This window comes from Schistocerca americana, chromosome X (assembly GCF_021461395.2).
Source record: "Schistocerca americana isolate TAMUIC-IGC-003095 chromosome X, iqSchAmer2.1, whole genome shotgun sequence".
Lineage (NCBI taxonomy): Eukaryota > Metazoa > Arthropoda > Insecta > Orthoptera > Acrididae > Schistocerca > Schistocerca americana.
Genome location: NC_060130.1, coordinates 574,939,923 through 574,963,327, shown reverse-complemented (window position 1 = coordinate 574,963,327; position 23,405 = coordinate 574,939,923). Strand labels below are relative to the sequence as shown.

Genomic DNA, 23,405 nt, shown 5'->3' with positions numbered 1-23,405 from the left:
GTCCCACAGAGTCTCGATTGGGCTTTAACCTGGGAGTTTGGTGACAAGGGGAGTACGGTAAACTCATCCTGGTTCTCTTCAAACCACACACGAACACTGCAAGCTGTGTGACACGTTGCATTGTCCTGCTGGTGGATGCCATCCTGCAGAGGCAAAACTGCATGTGGGGGTGGACATGGTCCCCAAACATATATGCAAACTCATGTGGATCCGTTGTGTTTTCCACAATGGCGAGATTACCCAGGAAATGCCACGAAAACATTCCCCAGACCATAATGCTTACGACGATTACTGCAGGGTGTTTGCTTCTAGACGTTTCACCCGGTACACGCCAACGGCCATCTGTTCGACGGAGCATAAAACGTGATTCATCTCAAAAGGTCAACTGTCGCCACTGCGTGGACGTCCAGTTGCAATACTGGCGTGTAAATTCCAGCCTTTGTCGCCGTTGAACAGAAATCAGCATGGCTAATGAAGCAGTGCAACAATGTTCGCTGTACAGTCGTTTAACAGATACTGTTGGGAGCCCTTTGGTTCAACTGGGCGGTCAGTTGATCAATAGTTGCGCGTCTATTTGGCCGTACTCATTTCAGCAGCCGTCGTTCACCCATGTCATCTATGGCCCATGGTGCACAACAGTTGCCTCGGCGTCGGTCTTGGACAGCGCTGTTTTGTCACGCACAGTATATTTTAAACTTATCCGCTTTGGAGATCTTCACCCTTGTCCCGAAAGACAATTATCGTTCCCCTGGGACATTATATAAATCGTTCCATTTGTGCATTATCATTATTGCAGTCACTGCACTGTTTTCAGTGCCACCAGTCCCCCCCCCCCCCCCCCCCCCCGGCCGGCTTTATGTGTCCTCCCTCCACTGCTTGTGCTGTGAGTGGTTAGTGTACGTTGACGTCGAACATAGGCGGTGGCCACATTAGTGTGACTGGACCGCGTATATTCCCTCTCTCAGGAAATTTTAATGTGGTGTATAAATCAGAGAGATGATTATGATGAAACAGATGTGGAAGTAGTATTCACTGTCTAAGGCAGTGTTGAAAGATTCCGCTCTGGAAACTCTTATCTTCACCAGTTGCCAAGATAGCATGTGTGCCCTCACACTATCTCCACTAGATCAAGTTCTTACAGAGGGTGTGCTACATTAAAAATTAATCAGAGCAAACGAGATAAAAACATTTACATTTATTACACGAAATACTACAGAGACATGTGTTACGGCATGAAGAAAGATAATTACACTAGTAGTGTTTTGGGAAACACTGTTTTCCATCTTGTTATTCGTGATGGTAACCATATCGGTCTTCTGTATTTAAGGGGCATAGTGTTAACTATCTTTGTCAGCTGTTGTTTCAACGTCAAGCGAGTAACAGTGTTATCACAGATCACAATTAATTGCTGGATACTACTGCTTACATAACATCAAGTTAAGTCTTGGGTCACATATTTGTTTATTAAGGATTTTAAACACACGGGATAACAGCTGTCATCCTGTAAACTGACCATCACTGATCACCAATATCACTAACCATCACTAACCACTGACCATTGTTGAGAACTGACCACTAACCATCTTTGATCTCTGATCATCGTTTGTCCCTAATCATCTTCTATCAACGGTAATCTCTAATCACTGGTCATCTATGATCACTGCCCGTCTTTCATCAGTGACCATCTTTGATCACGGAGCATGATTATTCATTACCCATTATTGACCCAGTGGAATCCATTTGTATGTTTCATACGGGTTCAAAATGAACTGCCGAAGATTTAAAAATGACAAAACAAGCTGTTGTCAAAGGTTTTCGCTTTAGAAGGGTCGCTGAAAATTTTAAAATACCCTTTTCATTCTAAAAAGCAGATTAAGGGGTCAAAAAGAATCGGAACACAAGACAAACGCATCTTCCTATCACACAGTTCCTGAATAAAACCACCCGGCAATCATCCTACAAACTAATATTATCCATCATCATGTTTCAGTTGGGTAGAAGGTGGACTGCAAAAGATATTAAAACAGCAAAACCATCTGTTTTTGAACGTTAATCGATTACGAAGGTCGCTGAAAATTTTCAGATAACTTTTAGCACATAAACAATCAGGTTAAGGAGAGGAAATTAATCAGATGCCAGCTTACGAAGAAAATGTGTACTCAATATTAAAGCACACGAAGCTACAGTGTATTTAAGAAATCAACTTTCCATCAGACTTAGTGAGCGGAAATGTAATATAACAATTTCTATACATTCTCTTTCCACTACTTAACACAGATTTAACTAGAACTTATTCTCCGTTTCAGATATTAATGCAGCCGTGCCTAGAAAATCTCGTCCGGTTTTGGTAGAAGAATGGAAGATGTGTTTCAACCAGAAGCGTGCACTTTAATCCGCTTCTCAGAGATTGGAGCAACTATTCCGAAAGAAGACAGACGAAGATACTAAAAACATTGCATTTATGAAAGCAGAAGAAGATGAATACGATGGTGATGGAGGCGAAGAGGAGATAGAAGGTCCACTGGCAATATTTTTTTTTTTGTTGAACCAACAGACAAAACACGTGTTACTGTATACAGCATTAGTTTTGGACCAACATCAAGAGTCTGAATGACTGGCGAGTCACGAGTAGATGTCGATGGAGTTGATGTAGTAATTCACAACGCGAAACACCTGGGAATCTGTTGTTCAAAATTAAATCTTCTGGAAAGAGACACATGTCGATTGAGTTGATTTAGTAATTCACAACGCGAAACACCTGGAAATCTATTGTTCAAAATTAAATCTTCTGGAAAGATACACACAATACAAGATCTTAAGCATTATGGTATAATTCGCAATGCTACCAATGTTCATAAGCAGAGCTATCTTCCCTGCAGACAAGTAAATCTCAATATAGGTTATAAATATATTGTTATCGTTAAGGTTGCATTAGATATAACTGGTGGATCACAATTGAGAGATGGTGATGACATACACATAAGCATGGAAGAGAACGCAAATCCAGCTGTGCCTAAAGAAATCTCGCCAGGCTTTGTCAAGGGACAAGAAGAAGATGCAATTCAACAAGCATGCAGTTCAACCTACTTCTCATATATTGACACAGCTATGTAGAAAGGAGACGTACGTAGACAATAAAAGCGATGTTTTTATGAAAACTGACGGTGTATAAGATGAATAGGATTATTACGACGATGAAGATTATGATGAAGAAGAAAAGGATGATATCCTTACAACTGGAAGACAGTCTCCAACAAATCGTTAGCAGGTATCAACCCAAATGAACTGTCAGAGAAATTAATATTCTTATTAGATTTGAAAGCAGGTGTAATGATTCACAGGATAATGAAATACTATCTGTTGACCAGAAACTTTCAGAAGCATCGATTATTATCTAAAGATAGAGGAAAAAATTAAGTGGGCAGTAAGAGCATTTGTCGCAATAAATTCAGTAGCACCGAATGGTTTTGACAAGTAAAATGGTTTGTTAATGTATACATTTTTGTACTTTGTTAACTGTGGAAAATAAATCGCTATTATTAAAAGAATGTTATGCGTTTTTTCATAATAGTAGACTTGGGTGTAACACACTTACGTAACGCTTAACAGTGCTGCATAACCTAAAAGATTTTTATCAGTGGTGTCAATAAGTGAGCTCTAAGTATTTTAATAAGTAATAGAGACGTTTTAGGTACGGCAATATTTAATGTGAAGCAGTACTGTGCTTGCAATGATGCAGCTTTTATTTTGTTCCAGATTTCGAAGAGATCTTGCATATATTACGATAAGCATGCGAGCTATGTGCATTTTAATAGGTAGCACAAAAACCTTACATACTGAAATATTTGATTTTTCAAGCTTTATTCTGCTTGAAAAGTGTAGTAAATCTCACATCACATGACAACTAATTTTATTTATGTTGGAGATACCGTCTCTGACATTGTCTCTCAAGGTGTCACGTCTCTCGTCGTCACCATCTTTGGTTATCCCTCTCTTATGAGTGTGTGTTTACTAACAGTCCACGTCGCTCTGCAATTTAAGGCAACTTATTCCTTCCTAGAATCGAACACCTTTTTCCTCCCTTCCCTAAAAATGGTGTGGTGATGGTACTTATCAGTAGTTCATTACAGGTTTTATTTTAGGAAGCCATGGTTCTAAATGCAGCCGTGGTTTTAATTTTCATTAACAGTCGTTTATGGTTTTTTTTCTTTTGGTGCGTTATCTTTGCCCTTCTCTCCTAAACTGGTGCTCAAAGGAAACAACATCAGGTGATTATGGTACACGCATTATCAGACTGAATATGATTTACGTATTTATATATTAATGTAACGTAAAAATTAGATTTTATGGTGTATTTTAGGATATTGTGACATGATATCTGAGGCAAAGCAAATATTTTGAGCCATACAAAGTTGTTCTTGTACTTACCCTTAACTAGGTCCCAATTATTTTTTGCAATAACTTTTATCGATTACATTTTTCTAGTGATACATTCTGTTCACTCTCCCCTTCACCATGACATACTTTAGAGTTCATAATAATGACAGATACATGTAGACAATAACTGATATAAACATTGCAATAACCCACATAAACACTGAACATTTTGCACAGTTTGAACACAGTTCGTGTATTTAGGTGCTATTTCAACCATATGATGGCTTGCAGAGTATGTATGTAGATGTAGATTACATTTTATGATGCATTTTAGAATACTGGGACAACATAAATGAGGTAAAGTAATTAATTTTAGCCTTACATGTCTTTTCTTGTACTTAACCTCAACTTGGTTCCAGAAAAGCAATGTAAACATCCCACTTTCGTGTTGCCGATTTTTGTAGACTCTTAGAACATTTTTATATCATATATATGAAAAATAATAAATATAAGGCTCTTGTGTGTCTTAAACCAAGTGTGGTTCATTGAATGAACTTCGATCATATGCTTCTAGTACAGACAGCTGGTGGTGTCAGTGAAAAGAGCTTGGCTTACAGAGATCGAACTTGCATCACTTTTAACAGTTGAGTGCTCTGTTGGTGACAGCGTGCTATTTTTATTTCGCGTTTCCAGCGTTTTCGGAAGAGTATTTAAGATAAATCACATGTTCAAAAACTAAATATTCCTAATTTGTTATATAATTTAATAGCAAATTCCGCTTTTAATTATTTACAGAGAAATATGTCATCCCCTCGTTCCAATATTGCATAGTCAATGATATATAGATTCGATTGAAATTTACTAATGTACCACCGCCTTCCTTGCTCTCGCCCCTTCCCTCCAACGTTCCCAGCGTCTCCTCCAGTCCCACCTTGACCTGTTCACCGCATGTTGCAACCAATGGCTCCTTAAGGTCAATCCCTCCAAGACCCAGGCAATCATCGTAGGCTGCACCACCCCCTCCTTCCGCCTCCTGCATTTCTACCTCACCATCTATGGCCGCTCCATTGCCCTCACTCCCACGATCAAGTACCTTGGCATCACCCTCGAACGCCGTCTTTCCTGGAGCCCCATCTCCTCACAGTCCAAGTCAAGGCACGTAACCGTCTCCGTCTCCTCAAACTCCTCTCTGGTCGAACATGGGGATTATACCCTTCCACTATCCTACATACCTATAAGTCCCTCATCTGCCCCATCCTATGTTGTTCCCATACCGCTTGGATCCCCGCCCCTCCCACCTACTACAAATCTCTCCAAATCCTTGAGCACCATGCACTCCGCCTCACATATTGCTTCGGTCTCCCGTCCCCCATTCGGATCCTTTATGATCTTATTTCCTTCCCACATCTCCTCCAGTTCCTTGAACGAATACAGATCCTATACGTCTCCCACAAACTGGATCTCCCCCATCCTTTGGTTTCCCCCATCCTCTCCCACCCTAGCCTGCTGCTAAGCCTGTACGACAGTGTCCCGCCTGGTCTCCATCTCCACACACTCCATACCCTCGCCCAAGATGGCTTCCGCCAACTCCCCCTCCCGGATGATGTCCTCGCACCTTCCATCTGCCCCTCCTACCAGATCTAATCCCTCCTTCTTCCCCCCCTCCTCAGGGCTCCCTCTCTCCTTCCCTCTCCCCAATCTCTTCTTCCTCCTTTTCCCCTGCTGACCAGCTTTTCATAGCCTCCCCCAGGCTTCTGGCTCCTTTCCTTCTCTCTTCCACCACCCCCCTCCTCCCCCCTCCAGGTTTTCTTCATCCCCTCCTACCCTTCACCCTGTGGTAGGTCCCATTCAGTGCAGTGATTTTTAACGTTTTCGTTGTGGTGTCAGTGTTGCTCCAGTGCCGTGTGCAGTGCTACATTCCACAAGCACCAACAGTGTCGCCAGCATCATTCATTTGTGTTCCCACTGCGGTTTTCTTTCTTTTCATGTCGACTGACAGTGCTCATTCTCTGCATGTGTGTGTGGCTCCCGTCTATGTTGTTTTTAAATCAACCATTTATACTCATCTACTTTTTTTCTTGCTTATTCAACAATTTATAGCATTCTATGTTATGTGTAATTTTCTCATTTCACTTTGTTTTTCTGTAACTCTCTTGGCTGAAGAGCGACATATTGTGCCACTGCCAGCCTGCCCCATTTTGGGGAATGAAATAACAATAAAGAAAAAAAAATTACTAATGTAACTGGTGAGCCAGTCCATAAACAGTTTTTGGAAGTCATTAAGGCAAACATCGTTGACAACACTTTTGTTATGGCAATTCAGATGCTTAGACGTATTTTGTTTCGTGTACTTTCGAGAACAGTCCTGATGGGTTCCATTGTAACAGTAATACTAGGCCCTGGCTGGAGGAGAAGAGAGAATTGTACTTTTTTTTTTTTTATAAGTGATCCAGGTCGATCGGATAATTGTAATTGGCTCCTGAATTTTAATACTAGGCCCTGATTGGAGAAACAAGAGAGAGAGGTGGAACATTACGCACTGTGAGTGTGTGCTGCTAACTTGGAACTTGAAGTCATTTTCATATTACGTCAGACGTATATATGTGTCGTAAATAATGTAATATGACACCATTTTTACGCCAGAGGTAAATGTCTTTCGGAAATAATTAATATCTCTTACTTTAATGCTAGGCTTAGGTAGTTTTTTCCTGCATATTAGACCTACGCTCTGACTGTCTAATATTAAAGGCGCGAAAGTAATTAGCTGACAGAAGTCAAAGTGACGTCCTCTGATCCTCATGAGATCGATTTCTGGAATAATGGTGAGTTTCCTCAATCGGATCATTGTTTCTAAAGATCCTTCCTAAGGTCAGCACTGTTGTTTTATTTCTAGATACTGGTTTTTGAGTAGTGACTATTAGCGTTGGATGTATCACTGGTTTCCACCATTTATCTGTCGAACTTGTTGACAGTTACGTCGTCAGCTTATAACCGTTGGTGATCTGTTTTTGTTTACTCCTATTGTAACTTGCTTTTTAATTACAGAATGTTTGTGCAGCTTCGTTACTTGTTGCACTACATTTTCTTGTAAGTCTTATCAATTAACTGGGGTAAGATTACTACTTGCAGTTTGTATATTTTCGATGTATCGCCTTCTTAGCGGTTTAGTTTTCATTCCAAACTGACTGCGAATTTTGTTTTGTTTTTTTCATATATCTCCAGTGCTGCTTATCTTATGACATCAGATATGTGTCTTCTATTAGAGCTATATTAAGTTTATACGCTTTTGCTGGAGGGTCAGTACAATGGTGATGTCTTTATATCTAGATATTTCCTAGAAGATGTGATTATAATGCCACGAAACCGGTCGGTAAGCACAATAAAAAGGATTCTCATACAGCTGAAGAGGTTTTCTGACTTCCAAGGAGCATGTATTGTTGCCTAAAAATTGCACTCATATTGGCCCTCGCGTCTCTATACTCTTATCCAAGCCGCAGATTCATCAAACACCCCCCCTTCCCCCAAATTTCGGAAGTACCGACCAGTTAGTACATGAAGCTCAAATGAACTGGGCGAAGGGTCATTGAACTCGTTGACAAACAAAATCTTACTTTCAGTTTGCAAGATAGATTTTATTCACATTAATTTCCATGATAGATTAACTAATTTCTCATGAACTGTTTTTATTGATGTCAGTGCATAAAACAGTTACGTTGTGTGGCTCCAGGGTGACCCGGGCGGCGACGGCTCGCAAGGAGCGCGTCTGGGACTTGGGAGTCATCCCGTACGAAATCGACGGCAACTTCAGCGGAGGTCACAAGGCGCTCTTCAAACAAGCCATGCGCCACTGGGAGAACTTCACCTGCATCAAGTTCGTGGAACGCGTGCCGCAGGATCACCCCAACTATATTGTCTTCACAGAACGTCCTTGCGGGTGAGTCGTTGCCACTGCTTCGCTTAACGTCCCTATTATTACGAATATAATTACTGATACTATTAGGGGCTATAATCGGAATAAACCGACAAACTTGGCATAAAAATAATTATTCCAAATGAAAAAATCATAAAGAACAAAGGCATTCACACATTTTTCAACTCTAAACTTGACTGCGTATTCTGCGTAATCGTTTGTTCGACAGATTACGCATGTAAAGCAGTGCATACCTTCTTTTTCAGATGATTGTGAGCGTATGACAATTTCGATCGACAACTGCAATGTGGCATGTTCATTACATAATAAGAAGGTTACCATTTGGAACGGACGGGCAGTGAAGACAATAGCAATATTGAAGGACAGTGAATATACGTAATTCAGACAATGGACGAAAAATCTCAAGCAATTTGCATAGTGAGATTATTCAGACTGTACTAGGTAACTCGTTGCTGCACAAAAAGTGAGCTACGAGAGGAAGGAAGATGCTATGTATTGTCCCATCGACTACACTGTTACTGGATACGGAACATTAGGTCGCATTCAAGATCAGTTTCGAAATAACGAAATAACCAAATCATAATGGTTGCATGCAAACTGAAAACTAGTTCTTCTAAAATACAAAATAATACAACTGAGTAGTATATTTACATAAGGCATTCCCTGCTACGAGGTGATTTTAGAACCAACGTAAGTAGCCCTAAAGACAAACTACATTAAAACTATAAAATTTACAAAAAATAGTTAATTAAGAAGATGATACCATGATAAATTGGAACAACCAGACGTTGAGAGCTTCAAAGGAAGTATTAGACAGCGATTTACTGTAACAGAGGGAAGGAGTATGACAGACAAACAACGGGTAACTTTGGGAAATGAAGTAGTGAAGGCAGCAGAGGATAAAATAGACAAATCGACTAACACCTAGAAGAAACGCTTTGATAACATCTGAGACATTTAATTTAAGTGACGAAATGAGAAACTAAAAAAAGGCAACAAATGAAACACACAAAATGGAATACAGACGTCTACAAATGCGACTGACAGATAGCGCAAAATTTCTAAGCAGGACACATGCAATGCTATAGAGGCATGCATAAGTAGAGGAAAATTAGTTGCTGCCAATAAGTAAACTAAAGAGATCTTTGGAGAAAAGACAAGCAGGTGTATCAGTATTCAGAACTCAGATTGCAAGCCAGTACTAAGCAAAGAAGGAAAACCTGAAATGTCGAAGGAAGACATAGAATGGCTATACGAATGAGATAAACTTGAAAGCAATATTATAGAATGCGAAGAAAAGTATATAGAATGGGAAGGAGAAGTAAATGAAGACCAGATGGGAGATATAAAACTACGAGAAGGATTTCACAGAGCATCAAAGACTTTAGGCGAAACAGGGCCCTACAGTAGAAGACGTTCCTCTCAATTACTGGAGGCCTTGGGAGAGCTACCCATGACAAAACCATTCCGAGATGTATAAAACAGAAAAAATACCCTCAGACTTCAAGAAGAATGTAATAATTCCAGTACCAAAGAGAGCAGATGCTGACAGTTGTGCATATTATTATCAATCAATAAGTAATATTACAGTCAATTTAATTCGTCATGGTTGCAAAATACTGACACGAATGATTTACAGAAGAGAGGAGAAACTGGAGGAAGACGATCTCGGGGAATACAGGAACAAACAAAACAGTACTGACCTTGTGATGTACAGGGTGTCCCAGGAGGAAAGATCAGTATTGAGGAATATGACAGAAACGAGCATTCGAAGCAAAAATTCTATTAAACATGGACTCCAAAACGTGTACCTTAAGAGCTATGAGCTCTTACCAGAAAAAAATGCCGAGTAAACGTGGCTCTAAAACTTGCGTTTGAACGACTGGTTAAATTCTTACAATTTTCATAAAATTTACACGTGGTACGAGGACAATTATAGGACAACAGGAGTGTTTCTTGTTGAACATTCTGGCAAACAATTAATCATTTTAGTTCTCATATTGACTTTATTACAATTTTTTTGAATATCAGTAAATTATATTTTTATTGGCAGGTCTATACTTGGAATCTATGCTGTGACTAACTATCTTACTTAAAGTCATAAAAATTTTAAGTACACATTAACAACATGTCTGTCTAAAGAATAGACTACAATATGTCATTTCAGTGATATGCTTTTGTTCCGGAAATATTTACATCCGATAATCATAATTAAGGCTACTTTTTTGCAATTACTCAGTGAGCATTTTTCTAGTCTATTGTCCTCCAAAAAATTTCAGTCTTCTAGCTCAGATACATTTTTGTGCGAAAAATAAACATTTCAGAAAATGAAATTCTCGGAAACTTCAGTTCAAAGTTATACACTAAGTGATCAAAAGTATCCGGACACCCCGTAAAAACATACTTTTTCATATTAGGTACATTGTGCTGCCACCTACTGCCAGGTACTCCATATCAGCGACCTCACTGGTAATTAGACATCGCGAGAGAGCAGAATGGGGCGCTCCGCAGAACTCACGGACTTCGAACGTCGTCAGGTGATTGCGTGTCACTTGCTTTTTTTTTTTTTTTTTTTTTTTTTTTTTTTTTTTTTTTTCTATACTCCGCGAGCCACCTTACGGTGTGTGGCGGAGGGTACTTATTGTACCACTATCTGATCCCCCCTTCCCTGTTCCATTCACGAATTGTGCGTGGGAAGAACGACTGCTTGTAAGTCTCCGTATTTGCTCTAATTTCTCGGATCTTTTCGTTGTGATCATTACGCGAGATATATGTGGGCGGTAGTAATATGTTGCCCATCTCTTCCCGGAATGTGCTCTCTCGTAATTTCGATAATAAACCTCTCCGTATTGCGTAACGCCTTTCTTGAAGTGTCCGCCACTGGAGCTTGTTCAGCATCTCCGTAACGCTCTCGCGCTGACTAAATGTCCCCATGACGAATCGCGCTGCTTTTCGCTGGATCATGTCTATCTCTTCTATTAATCCAACCTGGTAAGGGTCCCATACTGATGAGCAATACTCAAGAATCGGACGAACAAGCGTTTTGTAAGCTACTTCTTTCGTCGATGAGTCACATTTTCTTAGAATTCTTCCTATGAATCTCAACCTGGCGCCTGCTTTTCCCACTATTTGTTTTATGTGATCATTCCACTTCAGATCGCTCCGGATAGTAACTCCTAAGTATTTTACGGTCGTTACCGCTTCCAATGATTTACCACCTATGGCATAATCGTACTGGAATGGATTTCTGCCCCTATGTATGCGCATTATATTACATTTATCTACGTTTAGGGAAAGCTGCCAGCTGTCGCACCATGCATTAATCCTCTGCAGGTCCTCCTGGAGTACGTACGAGTCTTCTGATGTTGCTACTTTCTTGTAGACAACCGTGTCATCTGCAAATAGCCTCACGGAGCTACCGATGTTGTCAACTAAGTCATTTATGTATATTGTAAACAATAAAGGTCCTATCACGCTTCCCTGTGGTACTCCTGAAATTACCTCTACATCTGCAGATTTTGAACCGTTAAGAATGACATGTTGTGTTCTTTCTTCTAGGAAATCCTGAATCCAATCACAAACCTGGTCCGATATTCCGTAAGCTCGTATTTTTTTCACTAAACGTAAGTGCCGAACCGTATCAAATGCCTTCCTGAAGTCCAGGAATACGGCATCAATCTGCTCGCCAGTGTCTACGGCACTGTGAATTTCTTGGGCAAATAGGGCGAGCTGAGTTTCACATGATCTCTGTTTGCGGAATCCATGTTGGTTATGATGAAGGAGATTTGTATTATCTAAGAACGTCATAATACGAGAACACAAAACATGTTCCATTATTCTACAACAGATTGACGTAAGCGAAATAGGCCTATAATTATTCGCATCTGATTTATGACCCTTCTTGAAAATGGGAACGACCTGCGCTTTCTTCCAGTCGCTAGGTACTTTACGTTCTTCCAGCGATCTACGATAAATTGCTGATAGAAAGGGGGCAAGTTCTTTAGCATAATCACTGTAGAATCTTAAGGGTATCTCGTCTGGTCCGGATGCTTTTCCGCTACTAAGTGATAGCAGTTGTTTTTCAATTCCGATATCGTTTATTTCAATATTTTCCATTTTGGCGTCCGTGCGACGGCTGAAGTCAGGGACCGTGTTACGATTTTCCGCAGTGAAACAGTTTCGGAACACTGAATTCAGTATTTCTGCCTTTCTTCGGTCGTCCTCTGTTTCGGTGCCATCGTGGTCAACGAGTGACTGAATAGGGGATTTAGATCCGCTTACCGATTTTACATATGACCAAAACTTTTTAGGGTTCTTGTTTAGATTGTTTGCCAATGTTTTATGTTCGAATTCGTTGAATGCTTCTCTCATTGCTCTCTTTACGCTCTTTTTCGCTTCGTTCAGCTTTTCCTTATCAGCTATGATTCGACTACTCTTAAACCTATGATGAAGCTTTCTTTGTTTCCGTAGTACCTTTAGTACATGATTGTTATACCACGGTGGATCTTTCCCCTCGCTTTGGACCTTAGTCGGTACGAACTTATCTAAGGCGTACTGGACGATGTTTCTGAATTTTTTCCATTTTTGTTCCACATCCTCTTCCTCAGAAATGAACGTTTGATGGTGGTCACTCAGATATTCTGCGATTTCATACGTCTGTACGCAAGATTTCCACACTCCTAAACATACCTAGGTCCACTGGTTCCAATGTGATAGTGAAGCGGAAACGTGAAGGAACACGTACAGCCCAAAAGCGTACAGGCCAACCTCGTCTGTTGACAGACAGAGACCGCAGACTGTTGAAGAAGGTCGTAATGAGCAATAGGCAGACGTCAATCCAGACCATCACACAGGAATTCCAAACTGCATCAGGATCCACTGCAAGGACTATGGCAGTTAGTCAGTAGGTGAGAAAGCTTGAATTTCATGGTCGAGCGGCTGCTCGTAAGCCACACATCATGCCGGTAAATGCCAAACAACGTCTCGCTTGGTGTAAGGAGCTTAAATATTGGACGACTGAGTAGTGGAAAAACGTTGTGTGGAGGGACGAATCACGGGACACAATGTGGTGATCCGATGGCAGGGTGTGGGTATGACGAATGCCCGGCGAACATCATCTGCGAGCGTGTGTAGTGCCAACAGTAAAATTCGGAGGCGGTGGTGTTATGGTGTGGTCGGATTTTTCATGGAGGGGCACCATCACACACGGGCGTACATTGATGTTTTAAGCACCTTGTTGCTTCCCACTGTTGAAGAGCAATGCGGATGGCGATTGCATCTTTCAACACGATTGAGCACCTGTTCATAATGCACGGCCTGTGGTTAGATAACAATAACATCCCTGTAATGGACTGGTCTCCACAGGGTCCTGACCTGAATGCTATAGAACACCTTTGGAATGTTTTCGAATGCCGACTTCGTGCCAGGCCCCATCGACCGACATCTATACCTCTCCTCAATACAGCATTCCGTGAAGAATGGGCTGCCATTCTCCGAGAAACCTTCCAGCACCTAATTGAACGTATGCCTGCGAAAGTGGAAGCTGACATCAAGGCTAAGGGTGGGCCAACACCATGTTGAATCCCAGCATCACCGATGGAGGACGCCACAAACTTCTAAGTCTTTTTCAGCCAGGTGTCCGGATACTTTTGATCACATAGCGTATTTGATCTATGACTCACCTCTTTTGTTCCTAATACATTCCATCTGAATAATCTTGGTTTACGTGTCCCTCTTCTTTCTTCATAAATGCAGCGCTCGGTGGACTGATACTGTTAAGAAGTACCCGTGTGTATTTCTCATGTCTTGGAAGTGCTGGTGTATATATGACAGCATAAAAGTTTTTGCTGCTCTTATGTATGCTATTCTAATATTTCAATTGTAATCTCTTCCTCTGTATAATCCAAAAGAATACCCAGTTTTAATTACTCCACGGAAATTACAAAACGTTTGAAGCTTTCTGGCCACAATTTTCTGCCTTCAAAATCTTCTGCAATTTTAGTATCAAGTATTCCACATATTGCACACACAGTAAAATCCTTTAGAAGCCTACACAAAGCACTCAGTCCACTAATTATGAAACTCCATTCAGTTACATTGTCTTAATCAGTTTCCTTAAATGTTTCACTTTGGGTTTTCAAATATTTGAGCTTGTGTCTTGAGGCACTTGGGATCGACCTAACATCAAGTCGGTCTATAGATGCACTTCCATAGTTTCTGCTTCCTGGCCAATTACCCGACTGCCATAAATCTTACGTTTTCCAGTACCAAAACACTTTTTGGAGGCATAATAACTTTCTAGAGTGACAAAATAGTAACAACTCACACTACAGAAAAGTTGGTAAGCAAAACACCGCTCGAAAACCAAGAATATACATGGGGAAACACAAGATTATCGCAAAGCGGATCTTCTAACAGGGCAACCAACTCGAAAAACAGTTGTATTGTACATATTTCTCGAGTGGGAGTCAAATGAAAACAGAGGCCCTAAGTCGTGTGAAAATAGAGAAAATATGAGTGTGGCCGCACGCGGAGTGGTCTTTAAGTTGGTATTTAAACAACTTTCCGATGTTCGGTTCAGTTCTTTTAACTACATTTTTGTTCGAAAAATCGAAACTTCGAGTTAAGATTAAAATTAAAATCGATTTTTTGAGGCGGATGCATAGGCAAGTGACAGTAAGGCATATGAGCGCAAGTTCTGTAGAAGAGATGCTTTTCACAGTAGCGAAGGTTAAAAAGAGCTCATGGTTATTGAGGCATTCTTGTTTTGGTCAATACTACCACAGCCCGAAAGATGGAAATCAAAGAGCTTGCAATACAGGAGATTTTTTTCACAAAGTCGAAGATGAAGAAGTACTCATAGCTCTCAAGGGACGTGGTTTAGAGCCCTTGTTTACTAGGTTCTTTTGCTTCAAATGATCGTCCCTGTCATATACTGTATCTGAATATTGACCATTCCTCCTATTGAGATACTCTGTACAGCGATAAGATTGAAAAAAGGAAAATCTGCGTTTTATAGCATTTATTGATTTGGAAAAAGCCATTAACAATATGAACTGATATATTCTCTTAATTTTCAGTGTAGTAAGAATGAAACACAGGGGCCGAAATGTTATATGCAACCAATAGAAAAACCAGACTACAGTTCTAAGAGTCGAAGGACATGAAAGAAAAGCCGTAGTTGACAAGGAATTGAGAGAGGGTTGCAACCTGTCATCGATGTCATTCAGTCTACAGACTGAGCAAGCTGTGATACAAGGAGAAAAGTGTAAGAGAAATTGAAGTTCAGGAAGAAGAAATAAAAATGTTAAGATTTGAGATGACAACTGTAATTTTGTCAGAGACGACAAATGTCTAGGAAAAACAGTTTAACAGAATAGGTAATGCTCTGAAACGTGGTTAGAGGATGAACATCGAGAGGAGTAAAACGAGGATAACTGATCGTACACCAATTAAATTAGGCGATGCTGAGGAAATTATATTAGGAAATGATAAACTAAAAGTTTTGTTATTCAGGCAGTAAAATAACCGATGATGGCCGAAGTGGATAGCACATGAATTTCAGGCTGGATATTAGAGGGAAAGCCTTTCTGAAAAAGATTAATTGCTGAACGTCTATTATAATTTTTAAGTATAGGAATTTTGAAGGTATTTCTTTTCTACGGAAGTGAAACGTGTACGATAAGCAGTTGTGATAAGAGAAGAAGTTTTTGAAATGTGATGCTATAGAAGAATCCTGTTGGCTAACTGGGAACAGACTGAGCAACTGATTGGGACAATGAATAGTAAATTTGATAACGAAAGGAAGAGTGGAGGAGGGGTAAAAATTGTAATGGAAGTCCAAGGCTCGAATACAGTAAGGTTGTTCAGATGGGTGTAGATTCCAGTATTTATTTAGAAATAAAGAGACTTTCATCCTACTGAAGACCGCAACAACAACATTCTGCCGCGAGGTCTTGGGCGTCTTGCCATGGTTCGCGCGGCTCCCTCCGTCGGAGATTCGAGTCCTCCCTCGGGCATGGGTGTGTGTGTTGTCCTTAGCGTACGTTAGTTTAAGTTAGTGTGTAAGCCTAGGGACCGATGACCTCAGCAGTTTGATCCCATAGGAACTTACCACAAATTTTCAACAACGTTCTGTGTTTCAAGACTACAGTGTCCCTATCCACACAGCTACCACCGTCCAGGCATGAGGACGAATTGCATCTCCCCAGGCCACCGCAGTCACCAGATCTCAACATTATTGAGCTTTTGTGGTCTGATTTGGAGAGAAGAGTGTGTGATTCGTGTCCACTACCATCGTCGTTACCTGAACTTGTCACTATTTTGCAGGAAGAATAGTACAAGGGTCCCGTGAAAACCACACAGGACCTGCACGTATCCATTCCAAACGACTGGAAGCTGTTGTGAATGCCATTTTTACTTTAAGACATCATCGGAGGGATCTATAACGATACAGTTATGATACACTTTAATTTTGATATTTATTATTCGTAGATTGTAAAACAGTTCACATCTCGCTTTTTATGTAAATAAGTGATTACTTACAGTTCTTTGCGTTTATAGTTGGTATCTGCGCATCCTCTCATCTGATCACATGCTGGAGGTCGCACTACCGGTCTATTCACGAAACGTAAGCGTGTTTTTACGTTTCGAACATTTTTCTTCCCACTTTTCATTTTGTTTGCCCTATTGTCTATTCACGAAACGTTAGCATGTTTTTACGTTTCGAACATTTTTCTTCCCACTTTTCATTTTGTTTGCCCTTGTGACAGAAGACTGATAGTGCATCTCAACACCAAGGGCAAACAAAATGAAAAGTGGGAAGAAAAATGTTCGAAACATGAAAACATGCTTATGCTTCGGTAACGACATGGTTATGTTTCGTAAATAGAGCGGCAGTGCGACCTCCAGCAGGTGACCAGATGAGAGGAAACGCAGATGCGAACGAAAAACACGAAGAACCGTAAGTAATCACTTATTTGCATAAAAAGCGAGAAGTGAAGTGTTTTATAACATATGAATAATACATATCAAGACAAAGGTGTATCATAACTGTACCATCATAGATCCCACTGGTGATGCCTCAAAGTGAAAAAAGGAGAAACACATCAGGGAGAATAAAACACAGTGCAACAAGAGAAGGCGTATTTTATTTACAAAATATGCATTGATAAACGTTAATGAATCTGGCAGTGTGCATTATAGCAAAACCGCACAGATCCGTAGTGTAAATCTTATCTCGGAGAGCACCAAAAAAATTCCGGCCCATTTCCCGACATAGTTTTCTGTTGGTCTTATGTAGATGCTGCTCTTTCGTGGGGAAGCGTGGGAATGGCCCACAAGCTATCAGCATCGGCAAGAACTGCGACAAGTTCGGCATCGTTGTACACGAGCTGGGCCACGTAGTAGGCTTCTGGCACGAACACACCCGCCCAGACCGCGACCACCACGTGCAGATCGTGCGCGAGAATATCATGACAGGTAAGCATTGCATTACTCACATTCTAATTAAAAATACTCTCTTACGTAGTAATAAAATTTGTTTTTCCACAATCAACCAGCCAATACATAAACATGTAATAATACCACGTGATTCGGGTAAATGTCTGGAAAAAATTAGCCGCTCCGGTATAGCCTGGTGTCTGTAAAACTCGACATATTTTGGCAAGTTCTCTTGTTTCTAGTTTTTAAGGTACACATGTTGTGCTGTGGAGGCGATCTTTATGGTTGCAACTGAAGAATACACCTCGTACACCGCGATCGCACTATAGAAAATGTCTTTGCTCCCAGGTGACCGGTTTCAGCAGTCTTACGCTGCCATCATACGACCTTGCGGAACATTTATGGCACTTTTACAAGTTCCATAAGATACGATGATGGCAACATATGATTGTTGAAACCTGTCGCAGCAATAAAATTATCTATACTGTAATTGCGGCGTAGGAAGTGTGTTCTTCATTCCAAAGTTTCTAGCAATCAGTGCTTGGCTAATCTATTAACGCATTCCTACATGTTGCAACCTATAGATGAAACCTGGGCATTTACTGAAGTCTGTGTACTGTAATTTGTTCGTAATATACGATGCCTGCTGCATTAAATTATCTAGACGCAATATATACCATGAAATCTTCGTTCCACAAACTTTATACAAACATACATAATTTAGTCAGCCACCGCAGTATCTGTTTCTATGTGACGGTTAACCTCAGGAACTACTGTAGGATTTTGGTTCGGTTTTAACTAAGGATAGACTATTCCACGAGGAAGATTTGTGTGTATAATTGATAAATACAGTACTTCGTACAATCTAACTGAACTATGATGAATTATAGTGCTCCTTCGTGTTTCTCCTTCTACATGTCAAGACTAATCTCAGGGACTATTGTAGGGACTTTGAAATGGTTTCCAGTAACAGATAGGTTGAGTGACGAGGAAGGTTTGCGAGTACAATTTATTACCGCTACCAAACAAGCTGTAGATACAAATAAACCCACCCAAGGAATATATTTCTATTTTGATCGGCTTTGAGTATGTTGTAGTGTAGAGCAAATGAAGACATACATTTTTTTTATACGTGCCCATAAAGCAGTTAAGCTTGTGAAACATCCCCTTGTAAAAATTTAATTTAATATTTCTGAATGAATACTGTGGAAATGGTAACACACAAAAAAATTCAAATACAAGTTCTGGGATTTTAATGCACGTTACAACGGCGCACCCGTAGGTGTCAGAAAAGTCAAGTTTTCGAAATCTAGCTGGCCGGTGTGGCCGAGCGATTCTAGGCACTTCAGTCCGGAACTACGCGACCGCTACGGTCGCAGGCTCTAATCCTGCCTCGGGCATGGCTAAATGGTTGAAATAGCTCTGAGCACTATGGGGCTCAACTTCTGAGGTCATCAGTCCCCTAGAACTTAGAACTACTTAAACCTAACTAACCTAAGGACATCACACACATCCATGCCCGAGGCAGGATTCGAACCTGCGACCGTAGCGGTTGCGTGGTTCCAGACTGTAGCGCCTAGAACCGCTCGGCCACCCCAGCTGGCGCCTCGGGCATGGATGTGTGTGATGTCCGTAGGTTAGTTAGGTTTAAGTAGTTTTAAGTTCTAGGGGACTGATGACCTCAGATGTTAAGTCCCATAGTGCTTAGAGCCATTTGAACCATTTTTTCGAAATCCCATTCCAGTCAGCATTTTTTGACAAGGAAAGTTCTGTGCTTCCTCATTATTGCTCACATTTACTTTAATATTACGACAGTAATGTACAAACAATTTCAAATATAACATAATTAAATCTGAAAAGGTTACAACTTGGAAACAACAGAAAAACACACAAAATGTAAAAACAAAACAAAAAATACAATACAAAGTATTTTAGAATTCATAAATACATACAGAATACATTTATCTGGGAAAGAATTATTGACCAATCCAATGTAACAATTGGCACTGAGGCGGACATATATCGGGCTGCGTCTAGTGATATAAAGATATTACTAGCTTATTCCTGAGAAATGCATACTTGGAATAACAATTATATATAATGCAGGTTGGTGCTAGCGATACTACACGTTTTGCTATTAGTCAAACGTCGAAACGAAAAGCAAAATAATTTGAAGGGGGGAGGATTTTGAAAAAACGACTTTTCTGACAAATAGGGGGTGCATCTTTGTAACGCACATTAAAATCCATAGCACTTTTAAGTTTTTTACATCTGTATATTAGTGCGACTGCTACGGTCGCAGGTTCGAATCCTGCCTCGGGCATGGATGTGTGTGATGTCCTTAGGTTAGTTAGGTTTAAGTAGTACTAAGTTCTAGGGGACTGATGACCACAGCTGTTAAGTCCCATAGTGCTCAGAGCCATTTTTTTGAACATCTGTATATTATTTTGCTCTACACTACAACAGATTAAAATGCGATCACAAGCTAAGTTTATCCCTTGGGTAGATTTACTTGTTAGCGCTACTAGTGCGAAACCAGGGCGGGTCGCTAGTCCAGTAATACACACCAAGACAAAAATGAAGACGCACTTCGAAGCAGTTGTCCGAATGGGACGGAAATCGGCAGTTGCGATGCACGTGCATGTACACGCAAACATAATATTACAGTTTCAGAAAAAATTGATGATTTATTCAAGAACAATAATTTAATAAGTTGAGCAGGTCCACAACGCGTTGCATCCCCTCTGGCCCTTATGCAAGCAGTTACTCGACTTGGCATTGATTGTTCGATGTCCTCCTCAGGGATATCTGCCAAATTCTGTACAACTGGTCTTTTAGATAGCCAGAATTCTGAGCTGATTGGAGAGCCCTGTCCATCATGCTCCAAACTTTCTCAACTGGAGAAAGATCCGGCGACATTGCTCATCAAGATGAGATTTGGCAATTACGAAGACAAACAGTACAAACTGTCTCCGTGTGCGAGCAGTGATTATAATGCTGAAATGTAGTCCCAGGATGGCTTGCCATGAAAGGCAAAAAAACGTGGCGTAGAACATCATAGATGTACCGCTGTGCTGCAAGGGTGCCACGGACGACAACCAAAGGGATCCTTCTATGAAATGAAATGGACTCCCCAGACCATCACTCCTGGATGTCGGGGCAAATGGCAGGCGACAGTCAGGTTGGTGTCCTACAGTTGTCTGGGGCGTCTCCAGACACATCTTCGCTAGTCATTGGGGCTCAGTTCGAAGCGGGACTTATCGCCGAAGACAGTTCTAGTCCTGCCAGTGAGATTCCAGGCCGAAGACGTGCATGGAGACGCCCTGGATAGCAGTGGGATACCAACCTAAATGTCGTCCGCCATACGGCCCGACAACAAGGAGTGGTGGTCTGAGGTCCCATTTCTTTTCATAGCAAGATCCCTTTGGTTGTCATCCGCGGCACCCTCATAGCACAGTGGTACATCGATGATATTCTACCCCCAGTTTTGTTCCCCTTGATGGCAAGCCATGTTGGGCTTACATTTCAGCAAGATAATGTCGTCCCGGACACGGCGACAGTTTCCACTGCTTGTCCTCGTGTTTGCCAAACCTTATCTCGGCGAGCAAATTTTGGAAATCTGTGGTAAGTTCTATGGGGCCAAACTGCTGAGGTCATCGGTCCCTAGGCTTACACACTGCTTAATCCAACTTAAACTAACTTACGCTAAGGACAACACACACACCCATGCCATAGAGAGGACTCGAACCTCCGACGCGGGGAGCCACGCGAACCATGGCAAGGCGCCGCAGACCGCACGGCTACCCCGCGCGGCTCTCGGCGAGCAAGGTCGCCGGATCTCTAGTCGGTTGAGAGAGTTTGGAGCAATGTCGGCAGGGCTCTCCAACCAGCTCGGGATTTTGACGATCTAAAGTGCGGCACGATATCCCACAGGAGACCATCCAACAATTCCATCAATTAATGCCAAGCCGAATAACTGCTTGCTAAAGATCCAGAGGTGGACCAACGCGTTATTGACTTGCTCAGTTTTTGAAGCGCTTTATCTTGAATAAATCATCCAGATTTTCTAAAACTGTCGTCATCTGTTTGTCTGTACATGTACATAACATCTACCGATTTCCGTTCTATTCGGATAATTGCTTCGTGGTTGGTCGTTTCTTTTGTCTTAGAGTGTACATGCAAATATGTGTTGCTACTCCTGCGAACGTGAAAACTCGGAAGTTTTCTCTAATATTACAAAGCCACGTAATTTCAAAGTTTTATTTTATGTTGGTCTTCAAAAGAATGCTATCGATGTTGGTCATTGGATTCTTTGTAATCTCTGTAATGTCGCAGACTGCGTATCACTACCAATATTATTACACCAGGGTGTAATATACATTTTGTGGCAGAGTGGGATGTTTCCCTATTATCTAACCAACACGTGTTGAGGAACATAGGGCTTAACATTCTTCGTCGTATAAGTCATGACATATGGATAAAATCATGGACTCACTCAATTGAGGAAACTGATTGATTTCGAAATGTCATTATTGTAGAGGTACATGGGTTCAGACATTCTGTCTAAAAGTTTTCACATATGTTATGCTTATCCAGGTAACGATAAAGATGGAACTGAAAAGGGAGCATTAACTGTAATCATTGCTTTCGTGGATCTAAGAAGTTAACTGGTAGAAACTGCGAAACTACATATATTCCAAATAAATATTGAAATTGCTGTCAAATATTGCAGAGGACGATCGTTGCAGCTCGTATACAGAGGTCAATTACAGCAAGATCCGCCGATAGTGCATAGGGATCGGTTCCTATCAAAGGGCACGGCCGACTTCCTTCCCCGTCCTTTCCTAACCCGATGGGACCGATGACCTCGGTGCTGTGTAAGGGCCACCGTTCACAAGAATTTTTCATTCTGTTCCATAGAACACCGTCGTTGGTCTGTAGAGAGGTGTAAGGTGGTTTTATGGGGAGGTGAATGACTGCACCCAGGGAGCGGCGAGCGGCAAGAGGTGCGGCCACCGTGCCGGCCGGGGTGGCCGAGCGGTTCTAGGCGCGACAGTTTGGAACCGCGCGACCGCTACGGTTGCAGGTTCGAATCCTGCCTCGGGTATGGATGTGTGTGATGTCCTTAGGATAGTTAGGTTTAAGTAGTTCTAAGTTCTAGGGGACTGATGTCCTGAGAAGTTAAATCCCATAGTGCTCAGAGACATTTGAATTTTGCGCCCACCGTATTGTCGGAAGACGGCTGCTGTGCTCGGGGTGCGACCTGCTACATCTTGACAGGAGGCAGGCTGCTGCTCGAGTAGATCGGCGGCTCACAGCGCTGTGGCACCGAGTCCGGTGGGCAGAATTAGTGCAGGAAGCAGGTACCCCGGCAGGGATTCGAACCCGTGATTGTGGGTGGTGGCTCCATATCGTTGCCTGGTGTATCGTAGCCCCTGCGTCCTGATGGTACTGCTGGACTGAGAATTACTCTGCTATAGAATCAACAGTTATTTACACCAGACACCAATGCACTTAGTAACTTTCTCAGGAACACCACTGAAATCCTGGTGCTGGAGACATTACCATGCCTGTGCCATGATGGTACTGCGAGTAAGGCTACCCATCTGACAATATTTTCACATGGTTGTTGCCTCAATCCAAATGTCAACAGACG

General features: G+C 41.5%; 1 protein-coding gene across 2 annotated transcripts in view; it reads left to right on the top strand.

Moving 5' to 3' along the window:
- Positions 1-23,405, top strand: part of LOC124555244 (tolloid-like protein 1) — a 584,842-nt gene that overhangs the window by 304,887 nt on the left and 256,550 nt on the right. For both annotated transcript variants that reach the window (XM_047129105.1, XM_047129104.1), the window contains exons 3-4: positions 8,105-8,311; positions 17,610-17,788. In XM_047129105.1, coding sequence (XP_046985061.1) covers positions 8,105-8,311; positions 17,610-17,788 — 386 coding nt within the window. The remainder of the gene's footprint in view (positions 1-8,104; positions 8,312-17,609; positions 17,789-23,405) is intronic.